This window comes from Dasypus novemcinctus, chromosome 21 (genome assembly GCF_030445035.2).
Source record: "Dasypus novemcinctus isolate mDasNov1 chromosome 21, mDasNov1.1.hap2, whole genome shotgun sequence".
NCBI lineage: Eukaryota > Metazoa > Chordata > Mammalia > Cingulata > Dasypodidae > Dasypus > Dasypus novemcinctus.
Window position 1 is genome coordinate 36,195,487 of NC_080693.1, and position 27,052 is coordinate 36,222,538.

At 45.3% G+C, this 27,052-nt stretch overlaps 1 protein-coding gene across 2 annotated transcripts; it reads left to right on the forward strand.

The window, feature by feature from the left end:
* The first annotated feature begins 6,051 nt into the window (after positions 1-6,051).
* Positions 6,052-26,708, forward strand: LYRM9 (LYR motif containing 9). 2 transcript variants are annotated; one of them, XM_071210478.1, is made up of 4 exons: positions 6,052-6,147; positions 18,687-18,830; positions 19,863-19,955; positions 21,142-26,708. In XM_071210478.1, exons 2-4 carry the CDS (start codon positions 18,705-18,707, stop codon positions 21,157-21,159), a joined length of 237 nt encoding a protein of 78 aa, XP_071066579.1. In that variant the 5' UTR covers positions 6,052-6,147; positions 18,687-18,704; the 3' UTR covers positions 21,160-26,708. The 2 variants fall into 2 exon arrangements, with proteins under 2 accessions (XP_071066579.1, XP_071066580.1); XM_071210479.1 differs by having other exon boundaries at positions 6,085-6,422.
* The last annotated feature ends 344 nt before the right edge of the window (positions 26,709-27,052 follow it).

Sequence of the window (27,052 nt, forward strand, 5' to 3'; positions counted from 1 at the left end):
GAGCTGCCGCAGCGCGGTGACGCAACAAAACACAACACAGATTCTGGGTGCTGCTGACAAGAATACAGGCAAACACAGAAGAACACACAGTGAATGGACACAGAGAGCAGACCACTGGGGTGGGGAGGGCAGGGAAGGGGAGAGAAATAAGTAAAAAATAAATCTTAAAAAAAAAAAAGGCATGTTTAGACTTGAATGAAATTGATCTCATTCATCTCTTTCTTTCCCCTGTATCTTTCCTGCCCTCTGTTATCCACGAAAGTCTTTTTATTTATTTATTTATTTATTTTTTAACAATAGCTAACATTGAATGATATATGGCAAGGAAAAGTTTAATTAGGCAATTAACTTAATTTTACAAGGTTTCAAGAAGGGGACTGTGGTCAGATGACTCAAAGGTGGCTACAAAGCCGAGTGAGTTGAGGACAGAGAAGGAGTCATTGCTTCTAGGGGCACTGGAAGCCTTTGGAAACCCTGTTAAGAGGAGTTTCAGTGGAGTGGAGACAGGAGTCCACTGCAATGATGAAAATCCACTGGTGTATGGGCAAATGGTAAGTGAGGAACTGAGGCAGCCTGTGAGGACAACTCTTAGGATGACTTCTTGTCATTTAGATCTCAGTTTAAATCTAAAGTTCCCCAGTTCCTTGCTTGTGCACTTGCAATAAATCACCTTCTCACTAAGAAACACATTTGTCCTTTGTAGCGCTAGATATGGAGGGCCTGTATAGGTGTCCTATAGACATTTGTTGAATGAATGGATGAACATTTGATTATGAAGGCAAGGGGAGAAATAGAACTCTACTGGGTGGGGGATATGGAGCAAAGAGAGGCATGTGCGGTGTTTTGTTTGTTTTTTGATTTTTAATGGGAACCCCTAGGCCTATGCTTCTCAAACTCTAATATGCCCTGGAACCACGTGGGGATCTTGTTAAAAATGTGTATTTTGATTCTGCGGATCTGGGGTGGGAGATTCTGCATGTGGAACAAGCTCCCAGGTGAGGCTGCTGCTGCTGGTCTAGGAGCCACCTGGTGAGCAGCACAGCCTCTAGACCACGCTGGTATGTTGCTTAGGGCAAGCAAGGGGAAAGTGGATAACTGCCAGAGTGTGGATTTGAAGAAGGCAGGAGGGACTGGAATCCAGAGTCTCAGCAGAGGGACCGGTTTTTCAAAGGCAGAGGAACTTTCCTCATGGTAGTGGGAAAGAAGGAGAAAGGGTGAGAAGAGGAAGTTCTTGTCTGCTGGAGTCTACCTCCAGTGAGGTCATCTGCTGAGAGTGAGGGTAGTTGTGGGCTGTGGGAATTCTGAGAAATGGGTCATTCTCTTCCCAGGCAGCACCCAGTGTGCATATGATGTTTGGATCATAAATTGAAAGTGAACCCCATCAGCCCTGGTGTGTACATTCCTCAGCATTCATCTGCTCTAGTGCGAGTTAGAGAAGGAGGATGGTAGGTCTATCCAGAGTGAGAGTGACAGAGGGCGAGAGAGGGCAGGGAGCTGAGGGCTTTGGTAAGGGAGGGATTTTAATGGTGGATCATAGGAAGTGAGGCCCAGGCATGGGTAAGGCAATGTCACTTGGTCCCTGCTCCCATGGGCTCCAGTGGGGGGGTCGGAATGATATAGTAATACAAGGACATGTGTGTGTGTATACATGTATATGTGACCAGCAGACACGGTCAGAGCCCTATCCTTAACCCCTTGGGCCTTGCCATCTCAGGACACCTGGCTTCCAACTGCATCCGCATCTCTTCACCTGAGAGCATGGCAGGGCAGAAGTGCCAGGGAGTTAGCACTCCTGAAAGCATCATTCAAGCAGCTGAAGGAATTGGTGCATAAATGTCCCAGCTCCCATGGGCCTCAGGTGGGGTAACCCTGAGCTGGATGTTCCATGTTGGTTCCCCAGAAGGATGAAGTTCAGTTGCTCACGGTGGTAGCTGCTTGACAAGGCTCTCTTGACGCGCTGCCTTCCTTGCTCTGTCTCACTTCCCCACTCTCCTTCTGAGTGTCTTCTAAGATCGCCTTCCAAAGAAGCTGCTTGCTCTTGAATCCTTGCCTCGGGGTCGTCTTCTGGGAGAACTCGAACTATTGAGCCTATGATTATAAACGGTGATGTGTGCCATGGAGAAAGGCACAGGCTACTATGGGGGAATCTGCCCTAGTGTGGGGTGAGGGTGGGTGTCGGAGAAGTTGGTGAAGAGAGCTGGGAGCCGGGATCTAAAGGAGGAGCAGGTTGGAAGGAATGGGGTCATTTGCGAGGACATGGATGGAAGCCGGAGAGGCCACACCCTGCGGGGTCTGGTGGGACGTGGTAAGGAATTAGGCACAATGACAAAATGAGCTCCACCTCTAAAGAAGAATCCCAGGCTGCGGGGTGGAGTAGTACGGCAGAGTGGGCATGGGGACGTGGAGTTCAGAGGCCGCTGCAAAGACTCGAGGATTTGCCCCGAGTTTCGCACAGAGAGGAGTCTCAACAAATGTTTGCTGATGTGGAAGGTAACTATTAACTAGCTATTTGATTGACCAGAACACCTATTTCCTGGCCACGCTGAATAATGGTTTCCTTTAATTGATGCTGCCCTTTTTTTGTGGCCTTTTATCAGGCCTTTCTCTTTGAGAGTGTGTCAAACAGATAATTGCCTTCTCTTTTTTCTCCTTCTCTTCTCCCCTTCATTTTTTTCCTCTCTCCTCTCTCCTTTCTTGCTCTCTTCATCTCTTCAATTCTCTCTTCCTCCAAACAAACCAACTTAATAGAGCTGCTTATTTCTTAACAGTCTCTATTTTTATTAACTTTGGCATTTAATTCCTATCTGTGGCCATCTTAAGACTCTGTGCAGGTGTAGCCAGCGAAACAGAACCACACTTGGTGAACAAGTTAATTTTCAAGTGGATCTTTAGTTAAATGCCATCAAAATGCAAAGAAGAAAAATGTTTCAAAGCACATTTACTCTTTTGTTAGGATTGCCATATCACACCCAGCATGCATCTCTGCTTTTTATGGGGGAAAAATTCCATTCTGAAGGCAGTGTATACAAAAAATCGTTCGTATGGGTGCACATGTTATTTATAACCTGAAATCATGAGACCTTGAGCATATTGTCAGGAGATGAAAAACTGGAGATTCATATTCAGAGATGCCATGCTCGCTGGTCACTGCTGTGGTCTCATTGTAAATATATTATTACAGAACACACCAAGAAATATAGAATGACATATACCAGTCAACAAGTTGAGATTTATGGAGCTGCAGACAGCAACACAAGACAGAAGTCCAGGAAAGCTAAAATCGAGGCTGTAAATTACTTGCCAAGCCTATGTTGTAAATAGTCACAATTGTACCCTTTTCTCTCTTATACAAAACCCTTGAAATCCTTGCTCATCCCCTTCTGCCACCCAGCAATTAAAGAAAAAGACACAAGATGTCTGAGATTCCACATAACCTTTTATACCCAATATTTTTGTTGTCTTAAAAACAAATCGTTGAGTAGTCAATGAGGGTTATGTTTTGCAACACCCTGGAGAAGATCTGTTCATTGGGGTTTTTCATTTTTGCCCTGGTGTCCTCTTTTGGCACCTTCACCAGTCACTCCATGCCCCTCATCCTGTGTTGTGGCAGGATTTGAGACATGCAAATTGCAAACTGGTAAATAGCAACTTTGCATATTTTGAATAGAAAAGAACAATGTGGTACCACTCATTCCCTTCACAGGGAAATCTGAGATAATGGGGAGTGAGAGCAAGGGCAGACTGAGGGCCCTAAGTATTTTCTTCAAAGTGTTTATTATGCTTATTAAATCTTTTGTACACTGATGAATTAATTTGAATTATTTACATGGTCATCCTTTGAGACAATGACCTGATTTAATCAGAGGACGCAAATGTATCATTTCTCTTTGAAATCTAAAAACAGGTTTAAACTGGAAGCATCAGGACTTCTTGTATCTTTCCTCACAAATATTGGTTACAAACCTCCAGTTGTCAAGTTAAATGGCGTAATGTCAGAAATCAAGAGAATGTGATGATGTATTTCTTAGGAAATTCGATAAACTGCCCTGTGAGACCACGACCTGGACAGCCAATTCTTAGGGGACATATTTCTCAAATAAAAAGTCTTTCAATTCTGTTTATCTGTAAATGTCATACATGTTCTGACATGAGGGTGTTTGCTAAAATTTATGGGTAAAGGAAAATGACATGGTAAGAATGGTTGGGTGTTCATTGGATTATCTATTGTCATTTTAGTGACCATTTAGACTGGTACAAAATCTTTAGCTTTACTACTGAAGCTGTAAGAACCTAAGGTTGCTGTCAAAAGTATCACAATTAAATGATTTTTAAATCTAGGTTTCCATTGAGACTTGAAAAAAATTTGGAAATTATTGTCCAAATCTATCCTACTTTAAGGTTATTTTTCCCTTGTTTTTGGATGTTTATTAGGAATTTCTGAGTAAGGTAAAATCTTGTGCGTTTGTAAAGACTGAAGAGGCACAAGTGATTCTGAAGGTGGAGGCTTGCTGAGGTAAAGTGAACAGCTTGCATCTTGAATATTTTATGAGATCTAGGTATTAGAAGGATGTTTCTGATGCAGGAACAAAGTGATCCAGGAACAATAGGAAGATGGGACTAAAGAACAGATTGTGAAATTTCTTCAAAATAGTAAACGATTCCAAGGCTGGAAACAGGAGTGGATGATGTTACTGCAGATTGTTCCTAATGAGGGTTTTAAAAGCTTAATGATTTATTGATTGGATCGGCACTAATGGCGTGCCCCTAATTATGCGTGTGTAAATAGGGGCTGATTTATGGGTACAATCTCATGTTCAGAAATGCTTGATCCGAGTCTACATATTGAAAATAAATTGAAGAGTTGAGGCAATTACCTGAATATTTCAGGGGAGGGCCTCTCCTCCCCACACCACACACACACCTGATTTGGAGGAGGCTAGCATGTTAGGTGAAGAGAAAGAAAGAAAAAGCCAAGAGCTCTAAAGGGAGTTAGGAAAAAAACAAAGGACAGAGAAGCCTAAAAATACATGTATTTGCTACTCTCATCTTAAAAGGAGAAAAATAGATACCCAGGTGTTACCAGGGAGCAATGTTTTCCTTTAAAAAAAAAAAGACAGAAAAAAAATAGTAAAATGTTGCCCTGCCAAATCAACTACACACGGAGTATCTGTGTAAGGAAATCAGCCCTTTCATTACAGATAAGTTAAAAAAAAAAAAAAGCTAGAGAAGAGAGATGCAAACAGAAGCAATATTATCCACTAGCAATCCAACTCCCTTTTAGACATCAGTTGAGAGAAGATCAGTGGCATCATTGAACAGGGAATTTGCCTTAAGATAAAGGCGCATCTTTATTTCTTTCAGGATATAAAACTTGTATTTAAATCAATTCAGAAGAGTGGTTTAGCTTTAAACATTAGAGAGTGGGCAGAGACTATCTAATAAAACAACATTATTTTATTTTCAAAGAATGATCCTGGCAGTAGCCCTGAGTTTAAATTCTGTATTCTTTTCCACAACTATAATTATAGATGGGTCTGAAAGGAAGCATGTCTATTACTGTCATATTTATTCTTTTGACAGGTGTTATGGGACTGCAATTTGATGGAATGACAAAAAACGCCGATTGCCATTCAAATATACTGTTATCAATACGAGTGGATTAGGAAGTCCTCCAGAAAGCTTTTATACGGATCTTGAATACCCCTAAATTTTTAACAGAAATCCATATTCAGGAAGATGGGGGAGAGCCTGCCTTCGGGGCTGATATCCCCTGTAGCAACTGCCAGAATGAAGAGTGGATGTTGAAGGTAAAGAAGGCTAGTGGTGGGGACACCCCTCTCCGTCAGGGAAAAGTTGCTCTCTGTGGCCTTAGGTTAAAACGCCAGATGCTGGTGGGGGATGGATCTGTCCGTGCAGTTTTCTTTTTTAACTGGGTGGGATCCGGTCAGGGACTGCGCACCCGGCAGGTCAGGAACATCCCTGAGAAACAGACGCAGAATTCCGCCCGCGGTCGGCAGAGGGCGCTGGGCGCACAGTCGACAAGCGGGGGCGGGGCGGTGCTGCGTCAGCTTCGGAGGCGCAGGCGCAGGCGCACTCGCTGCCGCCTCATCCGCTGAGAACGGATTTGACGTTCCCCGGCGGAGGCGGGTGAGCGGCGTGGCGCAGGCCGAGGGCGGCGGGTGGAGGCGCCCGGGTGGCCGGGGTGCGGAACCCTCGGGAGTGTTAGGGTCAGCACGGCCTGTAGAAGATTCCGTGTGGGACGCGCCGTTCCTTTTGCCTCCGCCTGGGCTCTTGTTACCCCTGGAGAGCCGGGTGCACCGACCGCGTCTCCCCGGCGCGCCCCGGGCGGTCGCAGGCCTCGCCGGGGCAGCCGCGAAGGACCAGCGAAGAGTGGAACGCTCTTTTCTGGCACCCACCTCGAGGTCAGCCTCAGTTTGCTCTCCACCTCCCTTTTTAAAGGAGACATGTTCCCTCCGCGGCCCTCTGTCCGAGGCACCCGTGAGCACGCTTACCTGGAGCAACCTTAGCATTTTGATTTATGCTTCTGCAGAAACCTCTTAGCCCTTAGGATTAATTCGGTTTTTAAAAAAACACCTCTGTGTAGATTTATTTCAAATACCATACAATTCACCCATTTAAAGTGTACAATTTAATATCTTTTAGCATTCACAGAGTTGTATTCACCACAGTTTTAGGACATTTTCATTACCCAGAAAAAAAACTTACGTTTTGGCTGGCATCATCTTGGAACCTCCCATCTTCCCCAGCTCTGGGCAACCACTAATTTCTCTGTCTGTATAGATTTACCCATTGTGGACATTTCATACAAAAGGAATTATACAGTATGTGGTCCTTTCACATAGTGTGTTTTAAGGGTTCATCAATGTTATAACATGTACCAGTACTTCATTTCTTTTTATTGCCAAATACTATTCCATTGTGTGCATGTACCACTAGCATATTTTGTTTATCCATTTGTCAGTTGGTGGACCTCAGAACTAATCTTACCCCTTTCCAGGACCTACCAGGCCTTTTGGGATCTGACTCTACCTTCTGCCACAGCATCCTCTTCGGTCTTGTCCTCCCTTTCTCCCTGGGCTCCTGCCACACTGCAGGCCTGGAGGTCCCTTTCTCCTTTAGGCCTTCACCTGTCTTCAGCCAGCCAAGTGCTATGAGTCTTGCAGACCCCAGACTAAATGTCACTTTGTCAAGAAACCTCTGACTCTTGACAGAGGGCCCCCCAGAAGTCCTCTCAGGGAGGGATCTGAATTCCATTTTGTAGTATTTCATTATATTTGAATAATTGGCTTTTATTATCTTCTTCACCTGATAGCATGTATGTTCTGTGGGGTCAGGGCTGTCTTGTTTGTTTTTCTCCAGCATCTCTCACCCTGTTGGGGCTTAATTAAATATTTCATCACACACGTGTGCAGGCATGTGAGTATTTTATGTCAGGCACTGTACTGTAGCCATGGACAAAATAAAATCCCTGTTTTCACAGAGCTTACATTCCAGGCAAACAGAGATAACTAAATGTGTGTCAAGTGGTGAAGAAAAATAGAAGGGACTGTAGGATGGGCAGAGAAGGCCTCTTGAGTGGGACCTGGGTAGATGGAGAAAGTGAGCTATGTGGGTACTGGGGGACGACTGGTGGGTGTGTGAGGACCAGCGAGGAGGCCCAAAGGAGAAGGGGTAGCATGAGTGGAAAAGGATATACTAGAGCTCTCGGTGGAGCCCTGGGTGCATATAGAAAGAGTTTGCATTTTGAAGGTGGAGACCTGTGTATAAAGCTCGGCTGTGACTTCCCACCTAGTTCTGTGTGGTCTTGAACCTCATGTTGTAAAAGGAGAGTAGCCCCATGAAGTACTCAGCACAGTGCTTGCCATGTGGTGAGTGTACACTACATCTGAGTTCCTTTTTTTTTTTTGGCCCTTAAGCCAGGTAGAATGTTTGGCTGTGTGTGGGAGGCATGGGCTGAGGTAGTCTAACATCAAAGGGATTCAGTTCAGATAGCCAGTTGCTCCCCTCTAAGGAGACCAGCGTGTTTGCTTGGCTTCGTCTGGTTTTGGTCTGACTTGGAAAGCCCACAAGGTTCTCTTTCAATTGGCCCTAACAACTCACTGGTGAGTTGTTAGGGCTCACCAGGGAGGTGGCTGGTATGCTTTCGAGGCAGCAGGTGTTGTCGGAAGAGCAGAGGATTCAGAGCCTAAGGTCCTGAGTTCTAAGACCTGGCTCTCCTACCTGCTGGCTCTGTTCATTCAGGACAGTCATTTTCCTCCTGCCTTTAGTTTCCTCTCTGGTAAATGGGACTTGATGATCAAACATTTATTGAGCGTCAGTTATGCTCTAGTGTTAGCCATAGAGGTGATGTGGTGATTAATACAGCAGAATCTGTCTCTGTCCTCTGGAAGCTTTCAGTCCTCAAGGAATACAGATGACTGGGTAAAGTAGGAGAGGGTAAGATGTTGCTCTTGCGCCTAATATGTGCTAGCCCCTGTGCCAGGCACTTTACATATTTAGCTTGCTTGTTTTTGCCAGCCCCAATGAGGTACTTATTCTGTTCCCCAAGTTATAGGGGAGGAAACAGAAGGCAGAGAAGGTGAGTTGTCCAGCATCACACAGCTAGTCGATATCAGAGGTAGGATCCTAAACTAGGGTCGTTTATCTCCCAACCCTGCTTTGTGTTCTTCTACCAGATCGTTACATAAATGATCACAGTGGAGTTTGATGGCCCTGCATGGGGTGAAATTCTGCCTCAAGGAGGGTACATAAGAGCTGACACTTTAAGGGTGAAGAGGAATTCTTGAGGTGGTTGAAGCATTCCAGGTAGAGGAAAGGGAAATGTTGAAGAGCCTGACATGTGTTAGAAATGGTACTAACCACAACAACAAATCCCCAGAGTATGTGCCAGCACCTGACCATGTGGTCTGGGAGCATTGTTTAATCCTGGCAGCAGTTCCCATTAACAGGTGGGAAGCAGACTTTGAGTTGGAAGTTAAGAAACTTGCCCAGAGTCCCTCAACTGGCAAGTGAAGGAGCTGGAATTTGAACCTGGACTGTCTGATTCCAAAGTCCATAAACTTAATCACAAGTTCATTATATGGCTAAAATGTGAGAAGGGTGGGAAGATGAGAAAAGATGAGATTCATGAAAGACCTTGGATCTGTGGGTAAAGAACACTCCACAAGGAAGTATTTTTAGGTGGCATTGTGGAGAGAGGTGACAAGGGGGTATTTGATAGTCCAAGCAAGGCATTTTTAGAGGCATTGTTAGAAAGCTTGGAGCCAAGGTGGTGCCTATGGGGATGAAGAGGGTGTGACTTGAGGGCCTTGACGTTTCTCCCTGGCTTGGGGGAAAGTATATGTGCAAGATGGAGCCCTGGTGTCCCGGATGGGGCAGGGAGCAAAACCATTCCATTCCTATTTTGTGACTTTCCCTATCAAGAAGAGTAATTGCGTATTTTAAAAATGGCCTGTGCAGGCTTAATTTAGCTTGTACCAGTGCTTAATAGGCCATACTTTCTGGTTATTTTCTGCAGTTCCATTCTTTTCTTTCTTTTTTAATATATGACTTTTCCTACTTATTTTTAGGTGCTTTGTGTCCAGGCATAGATTACGGAAAGGGACAGTGGGGTCAAACTAGGGCTGTAGGCCCTTTTTCTCAGTATCAGTGCAAGTGGTACCACTTGGCTCCCAGGAAAGTCTCTTTGTGGCTTTATTTCTCTCTTTTCCTTTGTTCTCTCTTTGGATTTCCTAAGTTTTTTTTTTTTTTTTTTTTTTTTTTTTAGCATATCCTTAGTTGCCCCATTTATTTATCTATGTATTTGACCTCAGTCTTCCTATTTTTCTTTTTTCATCTGTAGTAGGGGAAAGCTGTAGATGATGTCCTTGGGTTTTTGATAAGCACAAGAGCAAGGTTGGGTGGAGAAGATTGAGAAGTAAGTACTGGAAAATAGTACAGTCAGGTGCTTTTAGAGATGCTTGAGTCTGGTTCTGCACAAACCCTAGGGAAAGTTCTCTGTGGTGTCCTTGGCTCTGCTCTGTGACTGGCTCGGGTCTTGACATAGGAGATGATGTTAAGCAGTTAAGGCAGAGGATTTGGGGTCAATCAGACCTAGGCTCGTCTTTTTCCCGACCCAATACATACCAGCCCGGTGGCCTCTTGCATGTTACTTAACTCTCAGAGCCCCAGTTTCCTCATCTGTAAAACAGGGTCTGATGATACCTCCTCCATGAGATTGCTGTGATTAAATGAGATAGCACAGATAAGGCTCTCACCACCAGGCTTCTCCTAATCATTCTTTGAATGATGGGTAGTAAGACATGCCATCCGCTTTACAGAACGGCTGCATCAGGCTGTTTGTCCCTGTGGTCCCAGGGCTGAATCCAGAGCCATATCCAAGCCCGATGCTCTGAGTGGTGGTGAATGGGTGACTGAAGCTTGCAGTATGCTGGGATAAATCTCTGTCTCTCTTTCTGTATCCCATTTGTACCTGATATGTGATTGTTTCTATTTAGTTGTATTGAATTGAGTTGATTTGGGTAATAGTCAGGATCAGGCACCCCAGAGATTGTGGCAGATGGTGACTCTGGAGTAAATTAATAAAAGATGACATGGGGAACCTTAAGAATAGTTCCCGGAAAAAAGGTGCCTTTGAGCTGACTGCCAGGGTGATGCAAGGGCCAGAGCAGAGAATGTAGTCTGAGCTGCATTCCTTAAATTTCAGGTCAAGAGAGGTGACAGTGCTGCTGGTTATGAATCTGGCCAGAGCACAACCAAACTGTTGTTTTTTTGTTGGACAATGTGTTTAAGAGGGAGATGGATAATGGGGATGTGCTTCCAGAGAAGGTTGAGTGGAATGGAGAAGCACTGAGAGATGAGAGCATCTTCAGGATGGTTTGTCTTGGAAGAGAGACCACTGAGGAGCTGGGATAGTTGACTTTGAATCTGAAAGACCAACGTTGGGGCACGTCAGGAAAGACTGTGGTCCCAAATGGCAGAGTTAAGACCAGTAAGTAGAATTTTAGCTCAGAACCAGAGGGACTTTCCAACAGCTTAAGTTGAATGAGAATGAAGTGCGCTGACTTGGGAGGTTCATGAGCTCCTGCCACTGGAGAGCAGGCTGAGGGAGAAAAGCTGGGTGCTTTCCTGCCAGCGATGTGGAGAAGAGGTTTCTTTTACACTGGGTGGGAGAAAGTTGCTTTCAGCTTTTGGGTAGTCTGGCTTTGAAAGACTGCCTACGTTGGACTCCTTTTCCATTCATTCAATCAGTACCTTTTGCTGAGTGCCTACTATGTGTGCCAAGTCATAGGTATTTTTGTAACTTTTTAGTTCATTAAAGGTTACAAGATGAATAAGTAGACCTCAGTTCTGATTCAGGAAAAAATTAAACAAACTGCACCTGATCTTTAGTTTGATCTGAAAGGAAAAAAAAAAAAGATGTATTTTTATTTTTTTCCTCTTTGATATGTACAGAGCTAATCAAATCCATAAAATCCACAAATCTCCCATCTCATTTTGTACCAGGGGCTTCCTCTGCTGACCTTTTTTTTTTTTTGATAGAAGTATTACAAAGACATCATAACATATTCTTTTCTCTTTTACTGCTTTTCCAGGGCCCAGAACAGACAGGGGAGAGGGCCCTTATATTTAGTAAGCTTCTGTCATGACCCAGGCGTGGGTGCTCTCTTATTTAATCCTCTCAACAGTCTTGCCCTGATTTGGGTGCCCATATATTTTCAGTCTTCTATGCTGTCTTTGATGTACAGGAAAGTGGCCTGAAGGTTGTTGGGGAGAAGGATATTTGACACCTTTCTACTGAGTAACCACCATGTACCAGGCACTGTGAGAGTGACAAAGTGACAAAGGCGCTGGTAATAGGTCAGTGGCAGAGGAGACACTGCAGCCAGGAGGAGCTTATTTATTTGGATCTTTTGGTTGCAGATGAGATAAAGAGATTGGTATTTGAGTGTAGGGCCTCAAACAACCTTTCACACACATACCCCATGACAACACACACTGATGGCCCTAAAATTTGTTCTGTGGGTGCCATTAAAGGATCTCAAGCAAGAGGCTGGGAACTGAGATCTTCATTTTTAGAGAATCATCCTGACTGCAGTGCAGAGGAGGCTTGAAAAGGAGGATAGTGGAGGCCTGTAGACTGCCAGAAGGGTGTTGCAGTAATCCAGGGTAGAGGCTCTGAGCCTAATAGAGCTTTGGAAAAGGAGAAGACCCCTTTCCATTAAGAACACAGGGAGGAGTGATGGAGTTAGAGCCAGAGTCCAAATCCCAGCTCTGCTGTTCCCTAGGTGTGTATTCATAGGCACAGCAGTCCAATTTCAGCCTCCATTTCCATATGTGCAAAATGGGGGTAATTTTTTCCCCCCAAAGGGTGGCTGTAAAAACGCCTTGCACCATGCTTATTTAGCATATCAATCAACTTTCAGATAAGGAAGCACTTCATGGTAGAGGGGATTTGTGGCTATTCTTGTCTGATGGCCTCTCCAGGCTGAGTGAGGAGGCATCAGTCATTCCTGCAGGTGAGTTGGAGGGAGACTGAGTCAGGAAAAGGCTTGGAGTAGGTGGGATGGGAAAGGGAGGCTGTTTCAACCAGAGTGGATAGCCAGGAGGCTCTGGGACATGGATGTCCCTGGGCAGACATCATTGTTTTTAGTGGGCAGGAACATGGAGCCCCAGGGCCTGAGGGTAGGAGAAAGCAGAGTTGCTGTTTTCTCAAGTTTGGGAATTGGTCAGTGGGTTTTGGATTTTGAGGTTATTTCATCAGCAAGCCTTTATGGAGGAGCCTACTATGGGCCAGGTGCCGTGCTGGGCATTGGGGGAGCAGAAATGGAGGAATTTGACAACAGTTCTTACCTTCAAGGAGTTGAGTCTGGTGGAGAGATGGAGAGGCCAACGCTGAGAGCACAGTGATTCCTGTTGACAGAAGCAGGTCCAAGAGGCCATGGGTGAACAGATAAGAAGAGAGTCTAGGTTGTTTTTGCTGGGGGGGTTGGGGGGGGGGGCGGGGGAAGGTAGAGGAGGGATAGGAGGACTTAACCTAAGAGGAATTGATGGAGAGAATGTCAGGAGCTCAGAGAATCAAGGAGAAGGTGGGAGAACAGGTTTGGCCGTGGGCAGGAGTCTGGGCATTTCTGAAAGACCAGCTGGCTTCAGGCTCATCAGGACATACTCCTGCCAGGATGTATGGACTCACTTTCAGGTTCTCTGTAACATTGTTCAAGAAACTGTTTCTAGAGGTGGGCAACATTCATGCTGGGAGAGATGCAGCCACTGATGACAGTCCCACCAGACTAACCCAATGGGAAGAAGTCATCCCTTACAAGGAAATGGAATAGGCTGAGGGGTGTAAGAAAAAAGCACAATGTCCACTGTAGGATGAATAGATATCCATGGTGGGGGTGGGGTAGATGGGGCAGGGGCTCTGGAGATAGATTTGCTGGTTTAAATTGCATAGCTCTGCAACTTGGAGCAAATTACCCTCCTTCTGCCTCGGTTTCTTTATCTGGAAAAGGAGAGCATAATGGTACCTCTCTCATAAATTATTTTGAGGATTAAAATTTTTTTAATCCAGGGAATGGATGTGGTTCAATTGATTGGTGCCTGTTTCCTGTACAGGAGGTTCTGGGTTTGGTCCCTGGTACCTACCAAAAAACAAAACAAAACAATTATTGAATCCAGGTGAAGTGTTTAGAATGGTGCCATTACATGGCAAGTGTTAGGTAAGGCAGCTGTGGTCACAATTGTGAGCAGTTATTAATATTATTATTACTAAAGGATGTGGCAATGTGTCTGGAAGGTGGAGAAGTGATGAGAGATGAGTCTGAACAGATAGGTGCCTTTAGGAATTAATGGCCTAAATGTTTAAAATTTTATACATTATAGGTGACAGGAAGCTGTGGGAGGATTTTTCTAAAATAACTTTATTATGAAAATTTTCAAAATGTATAAAAATTGAAATAATTGCATAATATCTACCCTCATACCTGCCATCTAAACACAAATTTTAATATTTTGCCATATTTGCTTTATCTTTCTCACTCTATTTTTTCTCCATGTTGTCTTTTGCTGAACTGTTTGAAAGTAAGTTGCAGACATGATGATACTTCTAAATACTTCAACCCACATCTCCCAAGCATAAGGACATTCTCTTACATAACCAAAACATCGTTATTATACGTAAGAAAATTAATAATTATTCCTCAGTCATAATATCATTTTATATCTAGTTGTAAGATTTTCTGTCAGGAATTCACTCTAGCACTGTGATCACCACGTGGAAGATGGCTGGAAAGGGGCCACAAGTAGGTGGATTCTCTTCAGTAATCCAGGTACCAGATGCAGCCTGAGCTAGGGTGATGCGGGGTGATGCGTGCTGTTTTGAGATAACTGTGGCCTCCAATTCAGCAGAGTGGGAGGAGTGATGTGCTTCCTGAAGGAGGTGCTGGACGTCAGAGCTGAGAGTTGAAGGGTCAGGAGAAGAAGCATGCTACAGATGGGAGTATTCTTGGCAAAAGAAGGAAGATTCGTTCAACAAATAGATAATGAGCATTTATTATATGGCAGCCATTCCTCTCATAGTACGGATACCCTAACAGGTGACCTCAACACTGCTGTCAACGAGTGTCCCTTAAGGGGTTAGGCTGGTGGGACAAGGGCGTGAGTGGTGAGAGATGCAGACAAGGTGTGGTAGGCAGGGCCCAGATTTAGAGGGGCTTTATTAGCCATGTAAAGGAATCTGGATTGTAATCTGTAGACCAGCACTTTGCAAACTGCAGTACCACTTCCACGATTTTTGCCACATCCACATATCCACTGCATGATTATTTGCTTAATACACTTTAAAATCTGAATTTCAACCCCATTCATGCTTTAAACTGCTTAAAACAATGACGACTATGAAATCACAGGATTCCTTTTTTTCATTACCACATTAAAAATAAATACAAAAACATTAGAATAAAAAGATGTTCGTGCATATGCTACTTAATATAATTTCAGGTACTTCTCTCACATTTTGGGAAAAGTTGCCATAAATGAGGGTGGGGAGAATAGGGGTGGTTATTAAAGTTTCTGGGCAGGAATGTGATGTGACACACTGAGAGTTATGTTTTGGAAGGATTACTCTGGCTTTTGTGTGGAGAATAGATTGGAAGGAGACAGGTCATAAAATAAGGAGACCAGCTAGAGGACTGTCGCAGTTGTCCAAGCCAGATAGGATGAACCTAAACCAAGGATGTGCAGTGGGAATGGAGAGGAGACAAAATATGAGTGGGCGTTCAGAGAGAGAATTTATGTCTTTAGGGAGTTAGTATCCCCAAGACCACAGTGTCTGATTCCCATTTTAATAATGCTGCTGTGGGTTCATTGCTCCTTAGATAATAGCAAATCCACATTTAAATTAAATTAAAACATTTTTAGTTTAGCTCCAAGTGGACCCCCACATGTGTGCTTTACTAGTTATTACTGAGAGTGACTAAGTATTATAAGTGAGCTGAAAATACTCTCACACCCATACTTGCTAGATTGGTTACTAAGTATTGCTTGTTTTTTTTTAAGTAATGAAAGTTGTGATTTTTCCAAATGTTAATTTTGAAGACTACAGATGGTAACCATCTGTTACCCGACTAGCATTTTACAATATTTGATTAGCACTTTATATAGTTTGGGGAAGTCTGCCAGCTGGGTCTGCCTATCAAGGTTGGGGGCTTCAGGGGTATATGTCCTCTGTGGTTGCCCTGGAAGGTCTCGGCTGCCATTGTTTGGGGCTCCCCTGTTTTTTTGAGCTAAATGGTGTTGATGGTTCGTAGCAAGAGGAACTTAAGGAACCCCATCCTCCTTTACACTCCTCGTTAGAGCTGGAACCGTCAGAGCCCATGATGGAAGTAGAATATGCGAAATCATTTAGGATTCTCTTGGTTACAAGTGACAAAACAACAAACCCAAGCTGCTTTAGCAAAAGGGAATTAATTGGCCCAGGTCATTGAAAAGTCTAGGGGTGGGGCTGCCTTCACGGGGATCGTCTTTTGGCTTAGTTTCTCTCAGCTCTGCTTTCTGCTATATTATCTTCAGTCTCAGGCTTCAAGAGGAGATAAGATGGCTTCACTGAGAAAATATTAAGTTCTTTCAGTGTGGACTTTTGCCAGTCATGCCTGTGAAAGTTTTGGGGTTCTTTCATTGGACCAGCTTCTGTCCAGTGCCTGTCTCTGGACCAATCCCTGTGCCCATGTGGATGCAGTGCTCTGATTGGTCAGGCCTGGGGCAAGCTCCACCCCCTGGACTGAGATACCAGCAGGAGTGGCTCCCAGGAGCATTATCCAGGGCTGTTACCAGAAGGGAGTGTGGGTGGTAGAGGCAGGCCTGTCCTCCCTAGAGTGGGAACCAGAGCCCACAGAACCAGGAAAAATTGGCTAGCTAGCCAGGAAGATAATATGTTGGAAATGGGATGAAGGCACCTCTGAAAGCAGCGGCTTAATAAGGCTCCTTTCTTAGTTTAAGGATGTCTGAAATTTAATATTCAGGTTTTCTGTGTGTGTGTGTTTCGGGGTTGGGGGGATTATCTTTTTTTATATTACTTCCCAAGACCAGCCACTTAATCTCTGTCTTTTAGCTCCTTCAACTGGAACACAGGAAGCCTCTCTCATAGAAGGGCGATCTGTACAGAGGAGATAATAGATTCCATTCAGTTCAATTCAGCAAACAGCCTGTGAAGCCTGTGGGGTGCCAGGTGCTGCACTGGGGTTTGGGATAGCAGCAGATAAATCCCGGTCAGTGTGACTGCATCCCAGAGGATGGAGTGATTCCCTCTGTCCCCAGGGACAGCCAGTCAGGGACGGCTTCCCAGAGCAAGTGGAGATGGAAGTATGAATGGGAGTTCTGACTTAGAGGAGATGGGGAAGGGCAGAGGCATGGAGAAGTAAAGTGCTTGAGTGCAGGCAGGGCCCAAGAGATGGGTTCAAAAGTGTGTTCCAACCCCAGGGTGGAGAGACTGGGAGTGACAGACTGGAGGTAGGACACAGGACAAGATGCTATGGCAGAGGCCCAGGCAGGCACTCAGAGATGGGGATGAGTGGGCTGGAGGACACTTGAGAGCATCACAAGTTCTTGCATTCTAGAATCTACCATTTTAAAAAATCCTATATTCCTGTTTATTTTGAAAACAAAAGAGGTGAGACTGGAAATGTGGGTTCTTTGGAGAGAGGCAGTATAATATGGAGGTGCAAATATGAGCTCGGCAGACATACAAGAGTGCATGCTGTATGAATCCATTTATATAAAACCTAGAAAATGCAGACTAATCGAAAATGTCAGAAAGCCAAAAACAAAACAAAACAAAAAAACCAAAATCAAATTTAAAAAACTTTAAAAAAGAAATAAAAAATAAAAACACACACACAAACAAAAAAGAATAAAATGATGGCAAGCAGATCAGTGTTTGGGGATGGGAGAGGCCAGGAGGGAGGGATTGCACATGGGCTCAAGAAAACTTTTAGGGGGAGTGGATGTGGCTTAAGCAGTTGAGCTCCTTCTTACCAACATGGGAGGTCCCAGGTTTGGTTCTCGGTACTCCCTAAAAGAAAAACAAACAAAACAGGTGAAGAAACCAATTCAGGGGAACTGATTTGACTCAGTGGTTGAGTGCCAGCTTCCTCCATATGAGGTCCAAGGCTCAATTCCCAGCCCCTGGTACCTCAAAAAAACAAAAACCTGTTACAGTGATGAATATGTTCACTCTCTTGATTGTGGTTTTGTGGATGTATACTAATATCAAAATTTATCAAATCGTGCACTTAAATATGTGGCATTTGATTGTATGTCAATCATACCTCAGTGAAGCTGATTTTTAAAAAGTGGGCTCTGGAGCCACACTGTCTAGGTTCAAATCCCAGCCCTACCTTAACCTGCTGTGTGATCTTGGACAAGTTATTTGACCTCTTTATGCCTCAGTTTTCTTATGAGTAAATCTGGCTCAGTAATAGTACCGATCTTAGAGGTTGTGAGGATTAAAGGCATTAATCACATATAAAGTGAATAGAACAGTGCAAGGGCTCAGGAAACAATATTCTTATTGATGACACACAGTAAAATGAAATCATGCATCTGGGCCCTGGTGTGCCATGACAAATCTGTGCTGCTTCCTCTTCATGCAGAACCTTCTAGACCTGTGCTTCTTAAACTTGAATGTGCACATGACTCTCCTGGAGATTTTGTTAAAATGCAGGTTTTGTCTGTCTCTCTGGGCTAGAGGCTAAGATTCTGCATTTCTCACCAGCTCCCGAGTACTGCTGTCCCAGGCGCAGGACCACGTTCAGTAGTGAGGCTTTGACATCTGGGCACCCTCCCCTCTGTTGCCTGATGTCCTCACTGAAGTCACCACTGGTTTCTCAGAGGATGTCAGGCAGTGTCTTTCAGTGGTCACCTCTTCTCCTCCTGTCAGAGATAGTTCCTCACCCACTGAAGTAGGTCTCTAGCCAGAGGTCACCAGGGATGAGTTGTGCATCTTCCTCCCACTCACCCTTGATCCGTGGGGGTCTGCCGTGGGCCCCCAGCCTCCCTGTCTTGGCCCTGGCTTCCGTGCTGTATCAAGCCTGCTTCCTAGAACACTGGAACCTGGGGCCAAGACTGAATGTCAGTTTGATGCCTTAGGAGTGATGCTCTGTGTTTTCCAGGGGCAGAGGATCTCCAGGATGTCCCCACTGCCAGGGGCAGAGCTGGTCCAGAGGCCACTGCAGCTGTACAGATACCTGCTGCACTGTTGCCGGCAGTTGCCCACCAAGGGCATCCAAGAGCATTACAAGCATGCTGTCAGACAGGTGGGAGCAGGATTCCCTGGGCCTGGGAAGGGGGTCCTCTGGGGGCAGGGGAGGATGTGTGTGTATGGTACAGTCTGATTAAAGCTCCAGGAATCTTAGCAAATACTCCTTTGGTAGGATCAGGTTGGGTCCTCTGTCCTCCCTCCAGTTTCTGGCCAGGAAACATAGGTGCATCATCCAGCACACCAGTGCTGCCAGGACTTGATGGGTAATGAAAGTCTAGTACGGGACACGACATCATTTTGGATGTGGTGGTGTTGGGAATGAAAAGGGAGGCAAGGCTTGCAGGGAGAGGAGGGGGTTTCACAGTCCTTTAAAAAAAAAAACTTTTTCAAAATATATTTTTATTACAGAAGTTGTGAACTTAACAAAACAGTCATGTACATGTGTAGAATTCCCACACAACACCCCTTCACCAACACACCACACCATGTCACAGTCCTTTTTGAAGTGCCTTGAATGCTACACCAGGGAGCCTGAATCTCATGCTGTTTCTCCAGGGTGAACATCTGGGTAAAAGGCAAACAGCAGCCTCTGCTCCCAAGCCACCCTCCCCGTTGCCTCCTCCCCTTCCGTCCCCCTTTGCTTCTCCAGCACTGAGCCGAAGGAAGCCATCTCCTCCCTGTTGTGAGGCCCATGCAGAGATCCCACCCTGGGGAAGGCAGCTTCCTGTGAGGAGCAAATTAAGCAGAGACCTAAGTTTCTCTTTGGTCCCCACTACCTAGTAACCTTTGGGTGCATCTTGGTTCTGAGGCAGTTTGGGGGGGCGGGTCTTCCTTTTCACAGCTGCCCTGCTGGCTGGCAGGAGGGTGGGCTCTGCGGTCCAGTAGACTGGAATTCCAGTGCTAGCGCTGCTGCTTAGCGGCCAGTTAGGATTTCTGAGCCCCTATTTCCTTGTCTCTAAGTAGGATGATCATAGCAGGGTTAAGAGAGATGCTGAGCATAAAACAACCAGCAGTGGCCCATAGCTGGTGCTCTGATAGCTGCGGGTCCCATGAACCTAGTTATCTTTCTTTATGCTTAAACCTCCAGAGTTTCCGGGTCCATGCAGATGAAGACAACCCTGAGAGAATCCAGCAGATTATTAAAAGAGCCATTGAAGATGCCGACTGGATCATGAACAAAGTGCGTGCCTAGTTGCCTACTTCCATCTGCGAGCTGGGGCTGGTGGCTGTAATCTCCGTGGCCAGCAGGGGTCGCCCCTTGCCCACAGTTGAGAATGGTTGGGGCTGAGATGGTCCCGAGCCAGCTGCTCTCCTCTTCCAGAAGCCAAAAAGATGTCAGATGCCCTTTGAGGTTGCATTTATTTTCTGTAAGGGGATACCCTCAATCCCTAGAGGCAAATTTCTGCCTAACAGTGATGACTGAACTGAGATGGGGCAGTAGGCAGGAGAGAACAGTCTTCCTGGAAGCAAACGTGCCAGTGCAGTGCTGTGATGCTTCAGAAGTGACAAGCTCTCTTGGGAAGTGGTGAGCTCCCTGTCTCTAGGGCTATCCCCACTGAGGCAGGGTTATTGAGGAAACATTCAGGTATCCCCTATCTGGAAGAAGGGAGTGATTGTTGGTCCTTAAGCTTTGGTATTAAAACAACCTAGAGAGTTGGAGCATGCAAAGACCCATATCAGAATTTCCAGATGTGAGTCTAGGGTTCTTTTTTTTTTTTTTAAATCTCAATGATTGGACTAAATGGCCTCTCAGGATCCTCCTCTACCTGAGATTTTGTTTTTTCCCTTGAACAATTCTCAGCTTAAAGAGAAGAATGGGTGCTCCACAGTTTTCAGTTCTAATGTCCCCAGTATCTTAGCTTCCTCCTTCTATCCCCTTTCTTCCTCCCCTGCACAAAATGGCTTCCTCATCTGTCTGCTCGTTGTCAGCTTGTCTCTGTGCGTTGTCTCTGCTCATTGTGTCTGCTCATCGTCTGCTCATCTTCTTTTAGGAGATACCAGGAACAGAACCTGGGATCTCCCATGTGGGAGGCGGGTACCCAACTGCTTGAGCCACATCCACTCACTGCTTGTATCAATTTGTCTTCTTTAGGAGGCAATGGAAACTGAACCTGGTACCTCTCATGTGGGAGGTGGGTGCCCAACTGCTTGAGCCACATCTGCTCTCTCCAATCCCCTTTCCATTAAAGGAGAAAGTGGGTCCAGGCACTGACTAGCGAACTGTCCATCTAGTGCCTGCTGACAGGGTTTCACCACTGTAGGAGGACGGGTGAGGCCTGGATTTCTGCGGTTCTCCTCCTTTCCCCATAGCCTTCCCTCCTTGCTGGCTTCCCTCACCCACTTCTAATGCTCTCTCTGTCTTGCAGTATAAAAAACAAAACTGAGACTCCAGAGCCCAAAGAAACATTTGAAGTCAAGAGACCCCGTTTCTGCTGGAACTAATCACTGGTATCAGCTTTGGACAATCCATTGGCCTTCCTGACTTGAGAGCAAGAAATCAGGGGAGGGAGAAGCTGACATTTGCTTCAATGGTTCTTACCATGATCATGTCTTCAGCATCCTTTATGTTTGCTTTTTCAGCTGCTTATGACATGAGATTTGGGAAGAATTTTTTTTTTTTTATACTTTGCTCTGAAAGTGATTAATTTATTCTGGAGATCTCTTAAGAATGCTTTGAGGGAAGTGGACTTGGCCCAATGGATAGGGCATCCGCCTATTGCATGGGAGGTCCGTGGTTCAAACCCCAGGCCTCCTTGACCCCTGTGGAGTTGACCCACGCACAGTGCTGATGCACGCAAGGAGTGCCGTGCCACACGGGTGTTCCCTGTGTAGGGGAGCCCAACGTGCAAGGAGTGCGCCCCATAAGGAGAGCCATCCAGTGTGAAAGAAAGTTCAGCCTGCCCAGGAATGGTGCTACACACATGAAGAGCTGACACAACAAGATGACACAACAAAAAGAGACAGATTCCCAGTGCCGCTGATAAGGATAGAAGTGGTCACAGAAGAACACACAGCGAATGGACACAGAGAGCAGACAACTGGGGGTGGGGGGTGAGGAGGGGGAGAGAAATAAAGTAAAACAACAAAAAAAGAATGCTTTGAGACTAGGAGCAGGGGTCCCCTCAGATGGTAACCTGTACAGAGGAGAGAGCATGGGTTTTAGAACCAGACAGAACAGGATTGGAATTCTAGCTTAGCTGCTTTACCACGGTAAGTATTACCTTCAAAGTTACATTCCTCCTGGCAAAATGGGGATTCTACAGTGGTGGTTGTGAGGGACAAATAAGATGAAGTCCAAGTGCCTAACGCAGGCTGTGGGACATGGTAGTGCCAGTTCCCTCTGGAGCCGCGCTATACTGCAGCTGCCTCTGCTCCCACTGTACTCTGCATCTCTGCCACAGTGCATGTCACGTCAGGACTGATTTTCATTTATTGCCCTACCCCTAGAAGCAGAGAAGACTGGTGTCCCCTCTCTGCTCACACCCCAGAGCCCTCCCAGCCGTGTGGTACCACACCCAGGATCTGCCAGGTGACCGCTCTTCTCAGATCACCTTCTCTTCATGCTCAGGGAAGTAGAAGCCATGGCTCTTACCTTCGAGAAGTTTAATAGTGTCCCAAAAGTGGTGAAATGGAAACTGCACAGAACAAGGAAGAATGCCAAAGTAGCTATGGTAGATGCCGACGTGTCCTGACTTCTGTGCACTGGAGATCTGTCTTGACTGGCTTTTCCCTGCTTTGCTCCTGTCTTGGAAGGGAGGAGAGCAACAGAGAAGGTCCAGGGAGATATGGCCCCAGGGAGATGTGGCCCAGTGGGGAGGCCTGGCAGGAGTCCTCGCTGGCCGTGGTTCTGCCATTGGGATGCTTTGCTAGCAGAGGACAAAGAATTGGAGAGGTCTTAGCTCTTCCCAAAGCCAGAGCAAGTGGAGCAGTCAGACGATACAGAGAGAAGTCACACTGGGACTTGGGTGTTCCTTCCCCGAGGTCACACAGCCAGAGGGGTGAGCTAGCTTGTGTTTATGTCTTTGTGATTACGAGACTTAAGGCAACTCAGATACAACTATATGTACTCAGCTGACTAATAAATATTGAAGTAAATGTATCAGCTTGTGAAAGCACCACTCTCTTGTTAAATAATATGCACATTTATTTCCCAAACACAGATTGTTCCCCTACAGTGTGCTGTCAGACTAGGTGCTGAGGACTTAGAGATGAGTAAGACATAAAGCTGCCCTGCAGGAGTTCATTCTCCTGGGGGGATACCAGGTCCTGATAACACTTCTAGACAACACTTGATGAGGTCAGATTTGCCCCACCAGGGCAGAAGCAGCTGAAATCAGGGGGCCCACCCTCAGTTGGCAGGGGTGTATCTTGATCACAAGAGTGGGGTTGCTCATACTAAAGGCCTTTCACCACAGGATTGGTATGAGTGAAGGCTGGCCAGAGTTTGGGAGAGAGTGCTATAGAGAGAGACAGTGTCCCTTGTCTTTGACTGGCCCCTTCAGTTCACTGGTAAATCTATGATCCAGTTGCATCAACTCACCCAGGTGTCAGAGTGGGTGCCCAGTTCTGATGTGCCAGTCAGGGACCCACCAAATGGGACCAGTTGGCTCAAGCTCTGGCTTAGAGATCATGGGCCATGTGTTGGGTGTTCTCTACCAGCCCTGTGATGCCCCTGGGAAGTGCAGATGGAAGCACCGAGGTTAGGGAGGCAGGATAAAGTGTCAGGAGGAGGGGCCCTGTGTGAAGCCCAGGGGAGGCTCTCCCATTCTCAGCAGCTGCCTTCCTGCTCTGCCGTCAGACTCCTACCCCAACTGGACCCTGCACGGTTCATGCAGATGGGGAGGTCTTAGATCACTTGGCGTCATAGCTCTTAAATGCACAGTAGAAGATTCAGAGTAGCCCCCAAATCTTGTCCCAGAGAGTCAGGCAGTGTGGCCTGATAGAAGAAGCAGGCTTCTGCAACAACTGGCTCTTGCCTGGAATGCTCCTCATTACTCACCTTATTCACATGGAAAACACTCTTTTCTCTATCAAGACTAAGTTAGGCATTACCTCTTTCATGAAGATGTTCTTTGCCTCTCCCTGGTGGCACATCTTCCAAGGACTTTTTCATGTTAACTGTTGCATACAAAACATTCAGATGTTATGACTTGTAGCAGTTTGATATGGTTATGAATTCCAAAAACAGATATTCGATTATGTTTGTTATCTGGTCTGTACCTGGGCGTGATTAAGTTATGATTAGGATTTTGATTGGGCCACATCATTAGGGTGTTGAGTCCCCAAAGGACAGAGTTGAGGGGTTTTGATGTTGGAGTTTTAATGTTGGACTTTGATGCTGTAGCCTTAATCTGGAGCCCTGGGAAGTAAGCTCACAGAGGAAAGAGAAGCCAGCCCCAGGAAGAGAGGAACCCAGGATGCCTGACCCTTGCAGACATCAGCAGCCGTCTTGCTCCAACACCTGAAAATAGACTTTGGTGAGGGAAGTAACTTATGCTTTATGGCCTGGTATCTGTAAGCTCCTACCCCCAAATAAATACCCTTTATAAAACCAACCAATTTCTGGTATTTTGCATCAGCAATCCTTTGGCGGACTAATACAGGATTTGGTACCAAGAGTGGGGTAATGCTTTTGCAATTACCAAAATTCTGGAACAGTTTTATAAATGGGTAAGGGGTATTTTTTGGAGGAATTGTGAGATGCTTGGAAGAAAAGACTTAGAGTGTTTTGAAGAGACTGTTGACAGCAATATGGATGCTAAAGATACTTTTTTATGATTCTTTAGAAGTAAATTATGAAACTATTATTGGAAACTGGAGGAAAGGCAATTCATGTTTTAAAGTTGCAGAGAACTTAGCAAGATTAACTCCTGGTATTTTATGGAAGGCAGGATTTTAAAATGGTGAGCCTGAGCATTTAGCTGAAGAAATTTCCAAAGTAAACCCAGACAGTGCGGCTTGGCTTCTGCTTACAGCTTATAGCAAAATGCTAGATGAGAGAGATATATTGAGGACTGAACTGTTGGGCACAAAGAAAACAGAAACTGATTCTGGAAATTCCAAGCCTCTGGAAATCAAGCTCCCTGATGGAAGTGCCCCATTGGAGGACTTAACTAAACTTGGAACTTGCAAATCAGGATTGAAGATGTAGTTATTTCGGAAAGACTTGTGGATGGTCTTACTGTCTGATGGCTTGGACCCCTGCTTCTTGCATGCTAAACCAATAAGGTTTTTGAGAGAACTGTATGAACAAAACCACTGTCAGCTTGGACTAGAAGGGACATGGAAAGAAGAGATTGAAGGAGAAACAGCTTTGAAAGGAAAACCATGGAAGCTGAGATATGGAATTAAGACATCATCTTGGGCAAATAGAGGAACCCCGCCCATGTGATTAGAGAGGGTGAGTTTCCACCAGGAGTTGAAGAGGGTGTACGTTCCCACCCAAATGTTCTGGGAGAGTTTTGCTGCCCCAGGGTACAAAGCGGGTGGAGCACATTCCCCAAGGATTTGGGTGGTTAAGGTCAGCACCCCATAGGTCTGAGAGGGGTGCACCTGTCCCCCATGGATTAGGAAAGACCAGGTGGCCAACTTGTTGCTCTGAGAGGGTTGAGCCTGTATGCCAGAAGTTAGGGAGAATGTTTTCTTCATGTCACTGTACTAGGGGGGTTAAGACTCTTAACCCAAAGATTGGGTAAGGTGTGGCAACCACCTGACACTCTTTGAGGGTGAGGTCTGGAGCTTGCTTAACACTCAGATGCCTGATAAGGGTGGGACCAAGAAAATGGCCGTTGGGCAAGCACGTGGAAAGGGTAGGTTCCCATAAGGCATCAAGAAGAAACCATCATCTTAAGAATGACTCTCAGACTTTGAAATCAAATGGAGGATGCCCTACATGTTGACTGAACTGTAGAGGACCCATGACTCATGTTTCCCTCCCATTATCTCCTTAGTGTAATGAAAATGTTTGTCCTTTGTCCATTTGTGTATTGGAAACAGATAAACTATTTTGTAAGTTTCAGAGTTTTATAGCGGATGGGATTTTGCCCCAAGACAAACTGTATTTCTTTAAATTGACTGTGATATGATTTAGTACTTGTATTATTACTGATTTAAGGTTTTTTTGAATATTGTAATGTCTTTTTGGAATTTAGAGGGTGGAGTGTAAGTTTGCTATGGTTATGAGTTCCAAAAATAGATATTGGATTATGTTTGTAATCTGGTCTGTACCTGGGTGTGATTAAATTATAATTAGGGTTTTGACTGGGCCATGTCATGAGGGCATTGAATCCCCACCCACAGATAAAAGGCAAGGCAAAGGACAGAGTTGAGGGTTTTTGATGTTTAAGTTTTAATGTTGGAGTTTGATGCTGAAGCCTTAAGCTGGAGCCCCGGGAAGCAAGCTCACAGAGGAAAGAGAAGCCAGCCCCAGGAAGAGAGGAGCCCTGAGCCTAGGAAGAAGCAAGCCCTGGGAAGAGAGAAACCCTGAACCCATAGAATAGCAAGACCCTGAAGGGGAGGATCCCAGGAAGCCTGAACCCTCACAGATGTCAGCAGCCTTCTTGTTCCAACACATGAAAATAGACTCTGGTGAGGGAAGTAACTTATGCTTTATGGCTTGGTATCAGTAAGCTCCTACCCCAAATAAATACTCCTTATAAAACCAACCAATTTCTGGTATTTTGCATCAGCACCCCTTTGGCTGACTAATACATGGCTCTTCACAAAATGAATGCAATCTTAGGCCAAGTTAATAAGAGCATAGTATCAAGAAGCAGGGAGGTGATGTTTTGTTTTGGATTCCACTTGATTCAGATTATATCTAGAACAGGAGTTCCCAAAGCATGATTCACAGACCGCTGGGAGTTCCCCAGATCCTTTCGGGGGGTTCCTAACAGTCAAAACTCTTTTCATAATAAATATTATTAAGACTTCATTTGTCTTCTCCACTTTCTGGACATTTGCACTGATGGTGCAAAGGCAATAGTGGGTAAAATTGCTGGTGCCTCAGCACGAATCAAGGTAGGGGTAATCATATTTTTCAACACCATCTGGACTTATGAATCTCTCTCTGATGAAACAGTAAACATTACTAATTTTATTCAATCTCATCCCTTGAGTACATTTTTAAAATATTCTGTGGGCTGAAGTGGGAAGAACACATCAGGACTCAGCTGCACACACAAGCATTATATTTGTCCGGAGGAAGAGCACTGACGTGGTCACTTGACTTGTGAGCTCAACTACCTGCTTTTGTCATGGAGCACCATTTCTTCTTGA